At 39.5% G+C, this 14041-nt stretch overlaps 2 protein-coding genes across 8 annotated transcripts in view; one reads left to right on the plus strand and one right to left on the minus strand.

The window, feature by feature from the left end:
* Nucleotides 1–6620, plus strand: part of Sass6 (SAS-6 centriolar assembly protein) — a 35128-nt gene extending 28508 nt beyond the window's left edge. For 2 of the 4 annotated variants that reach the window (XM_031375268.1, XM_031375267.1), the window contains exons 15-17: nt 2706–2800; nt 4335–4429; nt 4500–6620. In XM_031375268.1, coding sequence (XP_031231128.1) covers nt 2706–2800; nt 4335–4429; nt 4500–4654 — 345 coding nt within the window. In that variant the 3' untranslated portion in view covers nt 4655–6620. The remainder of the gene's footprint in view (nt 1–2705; nt 2801–4334; nt 4430–4499) is intronic. The other 2 variants (XM_031375270.1, XM_031375269.1) reach the window with 1 other exon arrangement.
* Nucleotides 6621–6840: 220 nt separating this feature from the next.
* The window catches only part of Mfsd14a (major facilitator superfamily domain containing 14A), a 33992-nt gene continuing 26791 nt past the window's right edge, over nt 6841–14041 (minus strand). For all 4 annotated transcript variants that reach the window (XM_031375272.1, XM_031375271.1, XM_031375273.1 and 1 more), the window contains exons 9-12: nt 12341–12453; nt 10653–10750; nt 9333–9496; nt 6841–8154 (exon numbers count right to left, since the gene is read on the minus strand). In XM_031375272.1, the coding sequence (XP_031231132.1) occupies nt 7948–8154; nt 9333–9496; nt 10653–10750; nt 12341–12453 (582 nt within the window). In that variant the 3' untranslated portion in view covers nt 6841–7947. The remainder of the gene's footprint in view (nt 8155–9332; nt 9497–10652; nt 10751–12340; nt 12454–14041) is intronic.

Here is a 14041-nt window from a genome sequence, read left to right on the forward strand (position 1 = left end):
GGGAGGAGGAGGAAGAGGAGGAGGAGGAGGAGGAGGAGGAGGAGGAAGAGGAGGAGGCGGCGGCAGCAGTGGTGGTGACTTACTGTGGACTACATAAAATCTCCCGCAGCCTTCCAAGATTGAATCCTCAACTTAATTGTAACCATTGTAGTGGGTGAATGGAAGTATCTCATTGTGGTTTTAACTTTGATTTCCCTAAAATTTACAGAGCAGGTCTGGTCTGCATATCAAGTTCCAGCACACCTAGGGTTACATAGAGAACATGTCTCAAAAAATAAATTTAACTGAGATTACATTTTTCAATTTTAAAACAAAAGAAACAACCTAGTGGGAGTTGGCTCTCCCCACTGAATAAATTCGGGGTTGAATTCAGGTTACCAGGCTAAGGAGCAAGCATCCCGGCCCACTGAGCCATCTTACAGCCCTGTTTCCAAATAGATAATTTCTTATTGAGATGATTCCCTATATGTCCTGGATTATGTTTCCCATCAGAAGAATGGGGAATGATTTGGAAATACTTCCTGTTGGTTTGCCTGTCTCTTTTTTTCTCATCTATTTCCCTTCATTTCTGTTTTATTTTTGGACAATCTTACCATATAGCCCAGGCTATCCGTGAATTCATGTTCCTCAGGCTCCCTGAGTGCTGAGACTGCAGATGTATGCCACTTTGCCAGTCGGGTCATTTTTTTATTGTAGATGGCCTTTTGGATCGTGGAACTTTGAATTTAAAAACATTTTTTTTTCCATGCTGAGCACACACGTTGCTACTAAGCTACATGCCCAAGCCTTAGTCCTTGATGTTTTTAGATAGGGTCTCTGCTCACACTGGCCTTAAATCCATCTTCTTAGCTCCAGCTTCCTACACACCAGCCCCTCCCACACCTCTGGGCCAGCTGAGATTACCATTCTTTGTTGGCTCCATCCTAATGTTGAACTTAGCCATTGATTATTTTCTTTTTTCAGTTTTAAAATTCCATGTTTCCTTTTTTTTTTTTGTCCCCTTCCCTTGATGCAGAACTGGAGCCCTGTATATGCCAGGCTAGTAATCCAACGCCAAGTCCATATGGCCTCCGGCCCTAAGAGCTTTGGGTTTTGTGTTTTGTTTTTTTGTTTTTTGTTTTGTACATCTGTTTTACAAGTGTTTGTTCTGCTTAAAGCACAGTTATACTGGCTGCTTAAAGCATTTTCCTGCACTCTGATATTTGTTATTTTTTGTGTTGTCTCTTCAGTAAATGTGCTTAGATTTTCCTGGTTCTTTGTTAAGTAGTTTTAGAAGGTATTTTGGATAGTTTATTGTAAGACTCTAGAGACTCTTCCAATTGTAAAGAAGATACTTTTTAAAAAAGATGTTTACTAAGTTGCAGTTTCTATAGAGGGTTTTCAGTGTCGGCTATCTTTATAGGATTTTATTCCTTCCAAATGTGCAATCTCCAGAGTAGCTTGACTTGCGAGCAGACCTTTGGCTCACCGGCTGGAGTCAGGCTGTGCGTGTGTAGCCTATAAGGTTGCTTTGTTCTCAGAATCACAGTTCACTTCTTAAGTGTGCTGGGTCCACATTCAACACTGTGATTTCATCATGTGTGAGCTGAAGGTTTACCCTGGTCCTATTTGCTCCCAGGACTTTGCATTTTTTCCTTGTCCTTTTTGGTTTGGGAAAGTGTTCCTTTCAAAAATGAGAAAAAATAAGAGATACTTGTGTTACTTTATTCTGTTTAAGGTGATGTCTTCAATTTCTCTCAATTTTACTATAAAAAATCAATCTCCCTCCCTCTCCCCCACCTGTGTGAGTGTGATATCACACAACATATTTTCTCTTTTTCTTTTTCTTTTTTTTTTTTTTTTTTTTTTTTTTTTTTTTTTTTTTTTTTTTTTTTTTTTTTGGTTTTTCGAGACAGGGTTTCTCTGTGTAGCCAGCCCTGGCTGTCCTAGAACTCACTCTGTAGACCAGGCTGGCCTCGAACTCAGAAATCCACGTGCCTCTGCCTCCCAAGTGCTGGGATTAAAGGCGTGCGCCATCACTGCCCAGCATATTTTGTTCTTATGTGTTAATGGGCACCTAAACTGATCCTGTCTTGGCTCGGATAAACTGTGGCACAGTGAACGTGGGTGTGCTTTATCCCTTCTGTACTCTGGCTTTGATTCCTTTCAGTGTACACCTAAGAAGGAAATAGATTCATAGGAATTCCATGTGTACTGTTTTGAAAAGCATCTGTATTGGCCTAAACAGCATCTGTGATTACTTACATCCTCACCAACAGGGTATGAATTCCTTATTTGTAAAATCCTCACCAACATTTGCTAATTTGTTTTTATTTTGATAATTGCCATTTTACCTGGGGCAAAAAGTTACTTCACTGTAATTTTTGTTTCTATTTCTTGGTCCTTCCAGCACATGGGATGTGGGCATGTGCTAACAGGCCAACTAAGCCATGGGCATAGTGTCAGTCCTATAATTGGCTAAATGCATTAGTGTTCACGTCACATTGACTGCTGGGAGAATCAGCTCTATTTCTCATCTTGTCATTTGTATCATGGGAGCTGTTTGGGGGAGGAGAGGTTCCTGAGCCTCCAAAGAATGTACTTGTGTTAGAAAATACAGGCAAAATCTGTATATTATCTTGATTTATCAAGAAGCAAAACCTGGCCACTCAGCTGAGCCTGGAACTGCCTCAGTTCTGAGTTCATGAGCTGTGTTCTCCCCACAGGTTCAGTTTAACTTGCAGCTTACAAAACCAAGCGCATCGCTAGATGGGCAGCCAGGAGCAGCTGTTAACAGGCCTTGTTCAAATGATAAGGAAAAGTAAGTATTCAATGGACACACAGCTTATTGTTCTCCTCTTTGAAAGTCATTTTTTAAAAAGAGTTTTTTATTTTTAAGTGTTGAGTGTTTTGCCTATGTACATATGTGTACACAATCCATCCGTCTGGTTCCCAGAAGTCAGAAGAGGGTGTCAGGATCTCGTAGAACTGGGGAGAGGATTGTAAGCTCTTGTGTGAGTGCTTGGAACCCAACCCAGGCAGGCCTCCTCAAGGACAGCAAGAGTTGATGCTGCCGCCTTTTTGTAGCACTTAAAAAGTCACGTTAAAAAAATGTTGGCAGTGTTTGAAAGCCTTGTATTTACCCATGACTGCCATTTTTGTTGAGACAGGGTCGAACTATATAGCTCTGGCTGTCTTGAAACTCTGTATGTAGACCAGGATGGCCTCAAACTCAAGAGAAATTGCTTGCCTCTGCCTCAAGTTCTGGGATTGAAGGTGTGTGGCACCAAGCCCAGCTTATCTAAGGTATTTTAAGTTGAAAATTTAGAATTATTTGTAGCTTGAAAAAGTGATTTCTCTTGTATGTGGTTTTAAATTATAGGATCCCCCCCCCCCATAGATAATATAGTAAAATATTTTTCTTGTAAGTAAAGATGGCTTTTACAATTATTTGGATCTGTACGTAGAAGTCCCTATTAAAGCTAGGTTGTGGTGGCACACACCTTTAATTCCACCATTCAAGTGGCAGAGACAGGTAGATTTCTGTAAGTACAAAAGTCAAGGCTCCACTGTGAGACCCTGTCTCAGAAAGAGGGCTACAGAGATGGTTCAGTGGTGCTCTTCCCCGTTCCCTGAACCCACACCCATATGGATGCTTACACGCTCTGTAACTCATCTTCTGCCATCCAAGGGCACTTCATACATGTGCAGGCAAAACACCCATACATGTTAAAATAAGCATAAAGTTTTTAAAATCAGTTATGTATTTTTCCTGTCATGTGTTACGTATGCCTTTGTCTGTTCTAATGGTATGTTGTATTGACTCCAATAAACTCAAGATAATATTCTCAGTATATAACTTGGTTTCTTCTGGATTTTCTCATCCCTGCATGTTTGCCATGATATAATCTTACAGCACTCATAGAATTTACTAGCCTTCATCCCAATTTTTACTATAAATTTGACCTTCTCTAAAAGGAAGGTATCATGTGTAGACAGTGTTTTACAGGACTTCAGACTTCTGAAGCTTCGGAATTTTGGTTTGTTATATATGTCCAAACATATACATATCTTAGAATGGGACCCAAACATAAAAGATTGATATTTTTCCTTCACACAGCATGCAGGTATGTTATGTAGATTGCTTTGTTTTGTTTTGTTTTGTACACCTGTCTCACCTGAGCCTTCCATCAAGGAAGGACAACAGATGTGGAGTTGTCAAGTTGGGGCATCATGTGATCACTCAAGTGGTCAAAAAATTTTGTACTGAGGTATTTTAGAGCATTTTGATTTTGTCAACTGAGAAAAAATGAATAAAATGAAATTTAAGACAAGAATTATTTTCCCTTTTTGAGTGGTGAAAATTTAGGATTGGAATCCAAATACTTGAAGAAAAGAGAAGACAGCATTCCTTTGCGTGGACTCAGCCAGAATCTGTTTAGTCATGCAGGTGAGCAGACCTGTGCGCCAGCAGGTGGTGCAGCGTGGTTTCAGTGAATGTAAGACTAACGTAGTAACAGGTTATGCGTTTTGTCTCTTGCAGAGCATCAGAAAGATGGCATGCTGGGAGGGTTCCAGACATCGTCCAAACCCACAGTTCTCCCCTCCTCATCTTCATCCTATTTCCCTGGGCAGTTACCAAGTAGTTAATCCAACACCTTTTATTGCTTACTGACAGTTTAGGAATTCAAGTGACTTAACAGACCATTAACAACAAAACCAAGTTTTGTCTTGTTCCTGTTAGGTCATTTGGATCCTTTGTAATACTGCTGCCATTTACAAACTTAGGAAATTGATAAGGATTCTAAGTAAATGGTATTTTCCCCCCACCCCCCACCCCAACAGAATGTTTCCCAAAAAAGTCACAATTGTATCAGATTCTTATCAGTTGGTCTGAATAGGGACACTTAAAGACACACCTGCTGAAGACTTATGATTAAACTATCGTTTTTCTTAGTAAAAGATATTCTTAACTTGCCACCTGAGAGTTGGGAGAGCTTCCACCTGTGATCATTGATCCTTAGTCTTTCATTGAGTTCTTATACTACTTTCAAAGTTTTTTTTTTTCCCCTTTTTTTACTTTTGAGACAGGGTCAGCCTGTCCTGGAACTTGCTATTTATATAGATCAGGCTGGCCTCAAACCCAGATAGATCCACCTGCCTCTGCCTACCATGGCCTGGGACTAAAAGTATGTACCACCAAGCCTAATTTATGTATTTGGTTTACTCTTTCTCTTCCCAGATGGTCTCCAATTTCCTACCCACGCAATTCCATGTTCTTTCTCCCTTAAAAAGAAAATTAAAATAACCAATCAGTAAGATAAAAATATCAAGCCAAAAACCATGGATCCAACCTTGTGCTAGTCAATGGGTGATATACCTAGTGACGGTCTTAAGCACTTTGAGTGAAATTAAGTATTCATAGTGACTAAGTTATTTTCTCTGACACGTTTGATTATTTGGTATGAAATAATTTTTATATAAAAATAATTGGGACTGTATTTACATGATTGAAGTGCTTTAGTCATCTGGGCTGAGCACAGTTGATTTTGACACTTCCATACAAGATCATCAGTGTAATAACACCATAAAAATTCATAGTACTTTTTATATTAAAATTTGTGCTCAGTGTTAATAAAGCAGGAAAATTAACTATTGGAAGTTACAACTTTCTCATTATTAAAAACTTCCAAGAATTATTCCTTGGAAATTAAATAATTTCAAAAACCAAACAAAACAAAAACCACCCTCTATAATCTTAGAGGTCTAATTTTGCTTTCTTGTTGACAACCACCCAAAGGAAATTAAAATCCTAAGACCCTCAAATCTTACCTTTAAAATGTAACAATCATGTGATATCTTAAAAGTTTCGAGGGGCTGATGAGATGGCTCAGCGGTTGATTAGCACTAGCTACTCTTTCAGAGGACATGGGTCCTAATCCCAGCACCCACATGGCAGCTCACAAATGTATGTCACCCAGAGTGCCTCAGGCATGCATGTGCTTTCTAGGTATACATGCAGGCAAAACATTTATATACACTAAACTTTCAAAAATACTTTATACTGTTTAAGAAATTTTGAGACAGTGACATATTAAGTATGAGGGCCACAGGAAGACCGGGGTCTTTAGTCTCATTTTCAGGATGATGGCAACTGCCAGCTGTCTGCAGCAAGGGCTGTAATAAAAGTTCAGTGATGGTAAGAATATTGCTACACCCACTTGAAAGCACTTATTCTGGAAAGAAATCTCTTGGCAGCACAGGACTGTTGTAAATACTATAAAATAAACATAAGAGCTTGTGGCAGGCCTTACAAAGGGATATAAGGCATCTATAGCTTTTTAAAAGAGATAACCTCCCCTTACTATTTATAAACATGTTTCCAAGATAGGGCAGCTCATTTCCACAGCAGGCTGTTGGCGAGCTGTCTCTGTGCTAAGTGTCCAGCACACAGATAGCTCTCTGCTCTACCTCTGCAGCTTTTGTTTGAAATTGTTTTGTGTTGTATAACTGTACATGTGTTAATAATCAAAACATTGCTCTTTGCTACTTCTGGAAACTGTGACCTTTGTTAATAAAGTACTGAACTTTCAGTGTCTTATATGCCAGAAGCATGTTTAGAAAATAAAAGACTAACTGCAGTATGTGCTTAGGAAATCAAGGATATCCAGTTGACCTGCAAACTTTGTATTTTTATCTTCAGGGTTTTTGTTTTTGGTGAGGTGAGGGCAGCAAATGGATTGCAGAGAAGGTAAGTTAAGGTGACAAGATTTGTTATTGTAAAAAAACTATGGGAACAAAGCCTAAAGCAGTCTTACAGGGAGGGACTCACAGATCAAGACCTTTTTAAAAAGAAAAAAATCATTAAAATATTTAATTTTATTAACAGAATATTTACATTTGAGACCTTATTTAATCATAGTGAATGCTCCAAGTTTAAAAAGCATTAGGCAGTAACCACACACAAGATGAAAACAGTGTAAACTATACAATACTTTATGTACATTTTTTACAAAGTAACACTTTTTTAAATAATATAACTGGACACAAAAATATACACTTTAGAGAAATTCACATCAGTAATTGTATAAAGCTCTCTTCTAGGGTCCTGAAAATTTAGGACAAACATTAGCTCTGTAAATAAAGTGTTACTGTGACAGTCCTGAAAGGCCACTATATATATTTATCTACATATAGATATCACATTGACATTTTCAAGGCTACCAGCTTTACTATATAATTTTTAGATTATGTATTCAAGTGTTGAGGTCCTTATGATTATGCAAATATCAAAAGAATAGTGGTATAAGAAGCAAACAAATTTAAACAAATTGAGCCAGAACACAGATGGATAGGCTCTGACCACCCCAATTTAAATTCTAAGTGGCTGATATTTTCATACTTCAGAACAGTAGTGAATAATGTTTTAAATAAAATTATGGCAAACAAGCTTGAAACATGATTCTGGTTTTCTATAATTTTCACAAGTTCTTTTAAATGCAAACAATTCTTTACCATTTCTTTTCTAGTGCATCTGCATTAAGGCTTTGAATTATTTGACCCAAGATTTTACAATGACTCAGGTTTTACGACGTTAAAGCAAACAGGTCCATACCATCCTGCCTACTATGTCACTGAGTCAGCACGAGCAGGTAAAGGCTCAACACCTAAGGGAAATGGCAGAGACGCGCTGACAGCAGAGTTACAGATAGAGCTTTAATTAAAGATATGTAATAAAACAGTTTAGTGGCAAGAGAGTGATGCTAATATAAACAAAAGGTTTCTTATTGACAGAAAGTGTAACATCTTTGGAAAACTGTCCGGTTCTTTCTTTAGTTCCCACGGAGTTCATGCAGGTATTTCTTAAGACAATCTTAAAGTACATTGCAGATGGAAATGGAATGTACATCCAGAACGACAGGTGAAAACTAAGACCTGGGTGCTGAGAGGAAAGTCTTCCTGGCTTCGTCACACGTTCGTGTCCTGGAGTAAAGGTTCTTTGGCCTCTCCTGGGGCTTGTGTACTGTGAGGATGGCTGTGACTGCCACAGTGCTTCCTCCAACTGCTGGACCTTAAACTCAAGTTAGTGTGTTCCGGAATAAACAAGGCAACGAGCAGAGCCAGCAGGACCGAACAGGCTCCAAAGAGGAAAGGGGGACCAGGGATGATGGAATTCTGAGGAAGAAACAATAGTTAATTTTTTTTTTTTTTGGCACAAATGCCTCCTACCTCCTCCAACCTCCAATAACTGCTCAATGATTTTTTTTTAAGTCAATAACTTTATTGAAGCAATGGCTATAAAATACTCCACTTTATTTATTTTTTATTCTTACTGTAAAATCCTGCCCACAAAAACTGGCAAAGTGGGCTGGAGAGATGGTTCAGCAATTAACTACACCAACTGCTCTTCTAGAGGTCCTGAGTTCAAATCCCAGCAGCCACATGGTGACTCACAACCATCAGTAATGAGATCTGATGCCCTCTTCTGATATGTCTGAAGAGAGCAATGGTGTACTCATAGATATAAAATAAATAAATCTTAAAAAAAAAAAAAACCTGGCAAAGTAACTTGGACAACTCTGGGTAGCTTTTAGCACAGAGCCTGTACTACACATAATAATACACTGGTAGACTCATTTGTCAAACAAATACAGGGGCTGGTGAGATGGCTCATTCGTTAAGAGCACCTGAGTTCAAATCCCAGCAACCACATGGTGGCTCACAATGTAATGAGATCTGAAGCTACAGTGTACTTAATCTATTATAATAATAAATCTTTTTAAATACAGTATTGCTAACCACAAAAATAAAACATTTTTATTTTAGCCCAAATCACATTCATTCTGGGCAAAATCCTCCAACTGTGTCTGTCGTAGATGGCCCACAGTATTAAACAGGCTTGCCTGGGGAACTATTGCTTAATCAAGGAGACTACAGAGCTGTTAGCATTGGCTCAGTGGTCCATGTGGTTTGGGGTTGGTAATTTCAGTTGGGAAATAAAGCAAGCAAGTCAACAAATGTCCACCGTACATTACATGTAGAGATAGATGACAGCTGTGGCACTCCAGAAGTCAGAAGGAAAGCAGCAGTGTGGAATGGAGAAATGGCTACCACGCCATTAGGCACAAATTGACAAAATGAGCTTTCAGGTGATTTTTCATTCTAATTTTACAAGGTGATACTCGGAAGAATAGTCTCTTAAGCTTTAGTTTTTAAGATTATGTAAGGCCTATTCATGCTAGACAAACACTATAACTGGGCTTAATACCATAAACAGTTTTACACAAAAGCTTTTGTTTTCAAAAAATCTTTTAGTCCAGACAAATAAATAGAATATGTAAATGAAGAATTACCTGTTCAAAGTGGTGCTGAGGGCTTGTGTTTGTCCCTAGGTCTGTTCCTGTGATTGGCAGTTCTTTAAGTTCCACATGGAATATGTAGAAAATGAACCCATAAAGGGCTGGTCCCAGACCATTGCACAGTCCTCTGATTCCTGTTATCATTCCTTGAACAACACCTACATGGTCAAAACAACCATTTAGCACATTACCCTTTTCCTACTCTTTAAAAAACTGCAAATGTGAAATCAATCTAAATGGAGATTTTTAGTCTATGTGCTGCCGAATCGAGCACCTAAATGGAGATTTTTAATGCTACCAGCAACTTATCTACTGAGAAGCCATCAGTAGTTACTGCCCTATGCAAATGCAAGCCCAGACATAACATAGGATAAACTCTGGGTAGCAAATGCACTTGGCTCTTGGCTCTTGGCAGTAGATCAGCCAGGAACTAAGTACATTAAAAACCATCAATTTCTTTTTTTTTTTTTTTGGTTTTTCGAGACAGGGTTTCTCTGTATAGCCCTGGCTGTCCTGGAGCTCACCCTGTAGACCAGGCTGGCCTCGAACTCAGAAATCCACCTGCCTCTGCCTCCCAAGTGCTGGGATTAAAGGCGTGCGCCACCACGCCCGGCTCATCAATTTCTTTAGGTTCATCTTTCTAAATGAAATTGCAACTTCTTTTTACCACAGGCTTTTCCTTCCTCATTTTACTGAATGACGGCCACTGTGCTACAACCCTCTTATCTCTTACAGCCAGGTCATTCTAAAGGGTACAATGACCCCGAGGTACCTATCACAATCGCTCAACAGCAGTGAAACCTCAATAGTAAATTAGGACACAGATGTACAATGTCCCTCACAGGCTTGCACACTGAATGCTCAGTGCTACTTGGGGAGGCGCTGGAATCAGAATGCTTCCAGTGAGTCCTTGGAGGAATATCTTGTCCTCGGCTTCATCCTGTCTGCTCCCTGTCCACTACTATGATGAGGAGCTTCTACCACATGCCCCTGCTGACATCATCCTCCCTTTGGACCAACAATAGAGACCAAGCCACCATGGACTTGAACCCTAGACCTAGTGGCTCAGATAAATCCTTTAATATGTTTCTGTTGGGTATTTTGTCATGATGAAAAAGCTACAAACAGCCAAACATTCAATATTTAAAAAAGGCAAGTGACTAATGGCCACTGGAAATTAGTATCTCAGAGCTTTACCACAGGCAGCAAACTTAGAACACTTAAAGACACTTAGCTTCAGTACTTATGCAAGAGAAAAGCACAGATATAATATTCTATTCTTTTAAGTGACTAACAGGACTCCAATCGACTTACCCTGTTGATCTGCGTCAGCAGTCCGTGAAACAAGTGCACTAACAGCTGGAAAGGTGATGCTAGACATGGCGGCCACTGCCCCAGCAGCCCACATCATCCTGTAATCAAAGCAGTGAAAATGTTATTATTGCTTCTCCATTTTTCCTGTCAAATCAGACCAAGTCATCCTGACTGTGCAGTGGCTATGAGAAAAAGAGAAGGTTGCTGTCTGTCTTCCTCTAAGTGGCTCTGGACTAGTCATTTAAAGGTGTCACTCATGTACTCTGGAAGCATCAACTACTTGTTCACCAAGAAAGTATACTATGTTGTAAAACTGGATTGTTCCAAACCATAATGTGGAATATTCTTTGTATTGGAAGATAAGAAGTTGTGTTGAGGATCATACATAAAATTGATAAAAAAAAAAAATCAAGTGTATTTATTTAAACACTGAAGCCAGCAGTCTTCTAAAGTTCCCATGGATTTGTGATGCATCTTAAAGGTCACTGATTGTAATGTCAGGAATATAGAGGGAGAGCAAGCTGGATACTCCTGGCTTGTTTGAAAGAAATACTTCTCGTTTGTGGGCACCTCTGCAAAGGCTGGACTGGAAAATACATTACCCACTGAAACACATTCTTGTTGTTTACTAATACCCAAATCCAAAGAGGAGCTGGGAAACCCAACACCAACGTCCTGCAGGACACCAACCTGTAAGAAAAGCTGAGCTGGGGCTGGAGAGATGGCTCAGCGGTTAAGAGCACTCACTGACTGCTCTCCCGAAGGTCCTGAGTTCAAATCCCAGCAACCACATGATGGCTCACAACCATCCATAATGAGATCTGACGCCCTCATGTCTGAAGACAGCTACAGGGTACTTAGATATAATAATAAATAAATCTAAAAAAAAAAGGAAAAAGAAAATCCGAGTGGAAACTTTAAAAAAAAAAAAAGAAAAGAAAAGAAAAGCTGAGCTGGGTCGTGAAGCCAGGATGGGAGGGCTGTGCTCACTCCCAACTTGTCAGTGAAGAATTGGTTTTTGTTTTGCTTTTCTTAACCAGGAAAACAAAATATGTAATAAGCTGTCAGGGCTTTGTTGCCACAGATTCCTATGCTGTTTCCTAGTAACAAACTGATTAGATTAAATGCTCCTTAGAGATTCCATGGCCTAATCTCACAGGGGGAAAAAGCCAGTATATAGCCTTCAGCCACTCTAGAATATATAAATAAATATATGTGGGAAATTATACTATGTATGCTTAAAGTACAGCAAGAAATCAAGTCACTAACTTAGTTCAGAGGAAGCTAAAAGGTCGGGGCTGGGTGTGGTCATGTACACTGCACTTGAGAGGCAGAGGTTTTTTAGCCTTAGCTAAAAAACAGAAAAGAAGAAAAGGGAGCATGTCTCAAAAACCAAAAAAGCAAGCACCTTTGGTAGCCCCTTTCTCATAGGGATGCGGCTGTGGGTAGGCTGCCCATGCCCCTGCAGGAGGCCCCACTTCCAGGCTAGGTGCACATGGACAGCACTGTTTGGGACTCTAGGTTTAAGTTCACACACACCATGAGTCTATGACATTGGAGAGAGATGTGTTGGAGAGTTGGAAAAGGACCAGAAGGCAGGATAGTGGGTTGACTTAATCAAATTACATCATACAAATAAAACTTTCAAAGAATATAAAAAATTAAAACATCACAATATTTATACCTACCAAGGTTCTGAACCAAATCCGTACCATGCCAGCTGCAATATTTGAAATCCCAGACCCAATAAGATGGTGTTCTTATTTCCAATTGACCTCATGAGTAAACTCAAGACTATGGTCTGAAAGACAAACACAATTATCACAAAGGGTTTTTTTCTCTCTTTTAAAAAATTGCATTTATTTATTTTCAGGAATTGGTTTTCTCCTTGATATCAAGTACCTTTACCGACAGAGCCATCTTTTGAAAAGAGACAAGAAAAAGTGTTTCTTCCTTTAACAAAGCAGCTTTTAACACATGTGCAGAGTCAGAGCGAGAAAGCTCTGGTTACACTTCCCTCCTTAACACTTACAGAGGACCACACTGACAAAAGCCTCCAGGCTCCTGACGGAGATGACCATTATGTAACAGCCTGAATGAAATTCAAAGCACGTGAGCCCTAGTGGTGATCTGAATGAGACCGGTCCCCATTCAACTATCTGTTTTCAATACTTGGCCCCAATATAGGTGGAACGGTTTGAAAAATATTAGGCATGGTCTTGTTGGAGGGGGATGCCACTGGATGTGGCTTTGGGACCTCAAACACCCCACCATTCTCAGCACTCTCTGTACTGCGTCAGCATCGTGCTTGCTTACCAGCAGCCATGCTCCTCATCAGCTCCTATGTTCTGCAACTGTGAACCCCAGACTCAACTTTCTATAAATTGGCATGGTCATAGTGTCTTCTTATCACAGAAATACAAAAGTAACTAAGATACCTCAATGCTACCCTATGGCCACATACAACTTCATCTATGCCTGCTGTTGAAATCGTGAGGATTCTATGAACTATGAAGTATGATTCGGGAAAAATATATTTAAGAGCACAGACTGAAAAAAACATGTGGACCACAATCCTTGAGATTTTGAATGACTCTACTTCAGTTTTTTTCTTACCAAGTAAAAATAACAGCAGCAAGTTCAGAATTCAAGACTGGATGGAACGAATCATGTATATGAAATGCTCAGAGCTGTGCCTGGCACACAGGAAGCATCTCATAAATGTCATTATGGGTAATAAAAGGACATTCCTATATTCCTAATGTAAATGAAACTCAGCATGGATTAGGGCATCTAAACTAACTCTGCTACTCTAACGAATGAGGAACATACCACACAAAATGGCTATAAGTCTATAGAAGTGGTACCCGAATCACTCTCATTACTTCTTGACACATCAGATAATTAGAGTGTAAGTTGAAATTTAATCATTTAACATTTTATGAGGTTTGGTCACAAATATGCTGCTTTCACTCCTAGGTGTGTGGTGACTCAGGTCTCTAACCCCAGGCTAATCAGGATAAGAACTGACCTATGTCTGAGGCCAGTCTAGGCTAGCATGAGTTAGTATGAGTCCTTGCCTCAAATAAAGATTCTTAGAAGGATTTTCAAGTAAGAACCCATGATGACTGGACCAGGCTCCTAGAAACATCTGAAGACTCAGCTTTCTTCTCTTAGACTCTGGTAGAAGTGCACAGCATACAGGACGGAGTCCCCAGGCCTGCCCACCTTGTGGGATTAGACGCTTTGGTAACCACTCCACAAAATGATGCACCCAGCAGCTTGCCAGAAGTTGAACTCATGAAAAAAAAAAAATGACTGGATAAAGCTAGTATATCACACATATGTGAAAATTTTAACTTTTACTTCATCTAATAAGATTTTGTGTA

The sequence above is a fragment of the Mastomys coucha genome, unplaced genomic scaffold, assembly GCF_008632895.1.
Source record: "Mastomys coucha isolate ucsf_1 unplaced genomic scaffold, UCSF_Mcou_1 pScaffold16, whole genome shotgun sequence".
Lineage (NCBI taxonomy): Eukaryota > Metazoa > Chordata > Mammalia > Rodentia > Muridae > Mastomys > Mastomys coucha.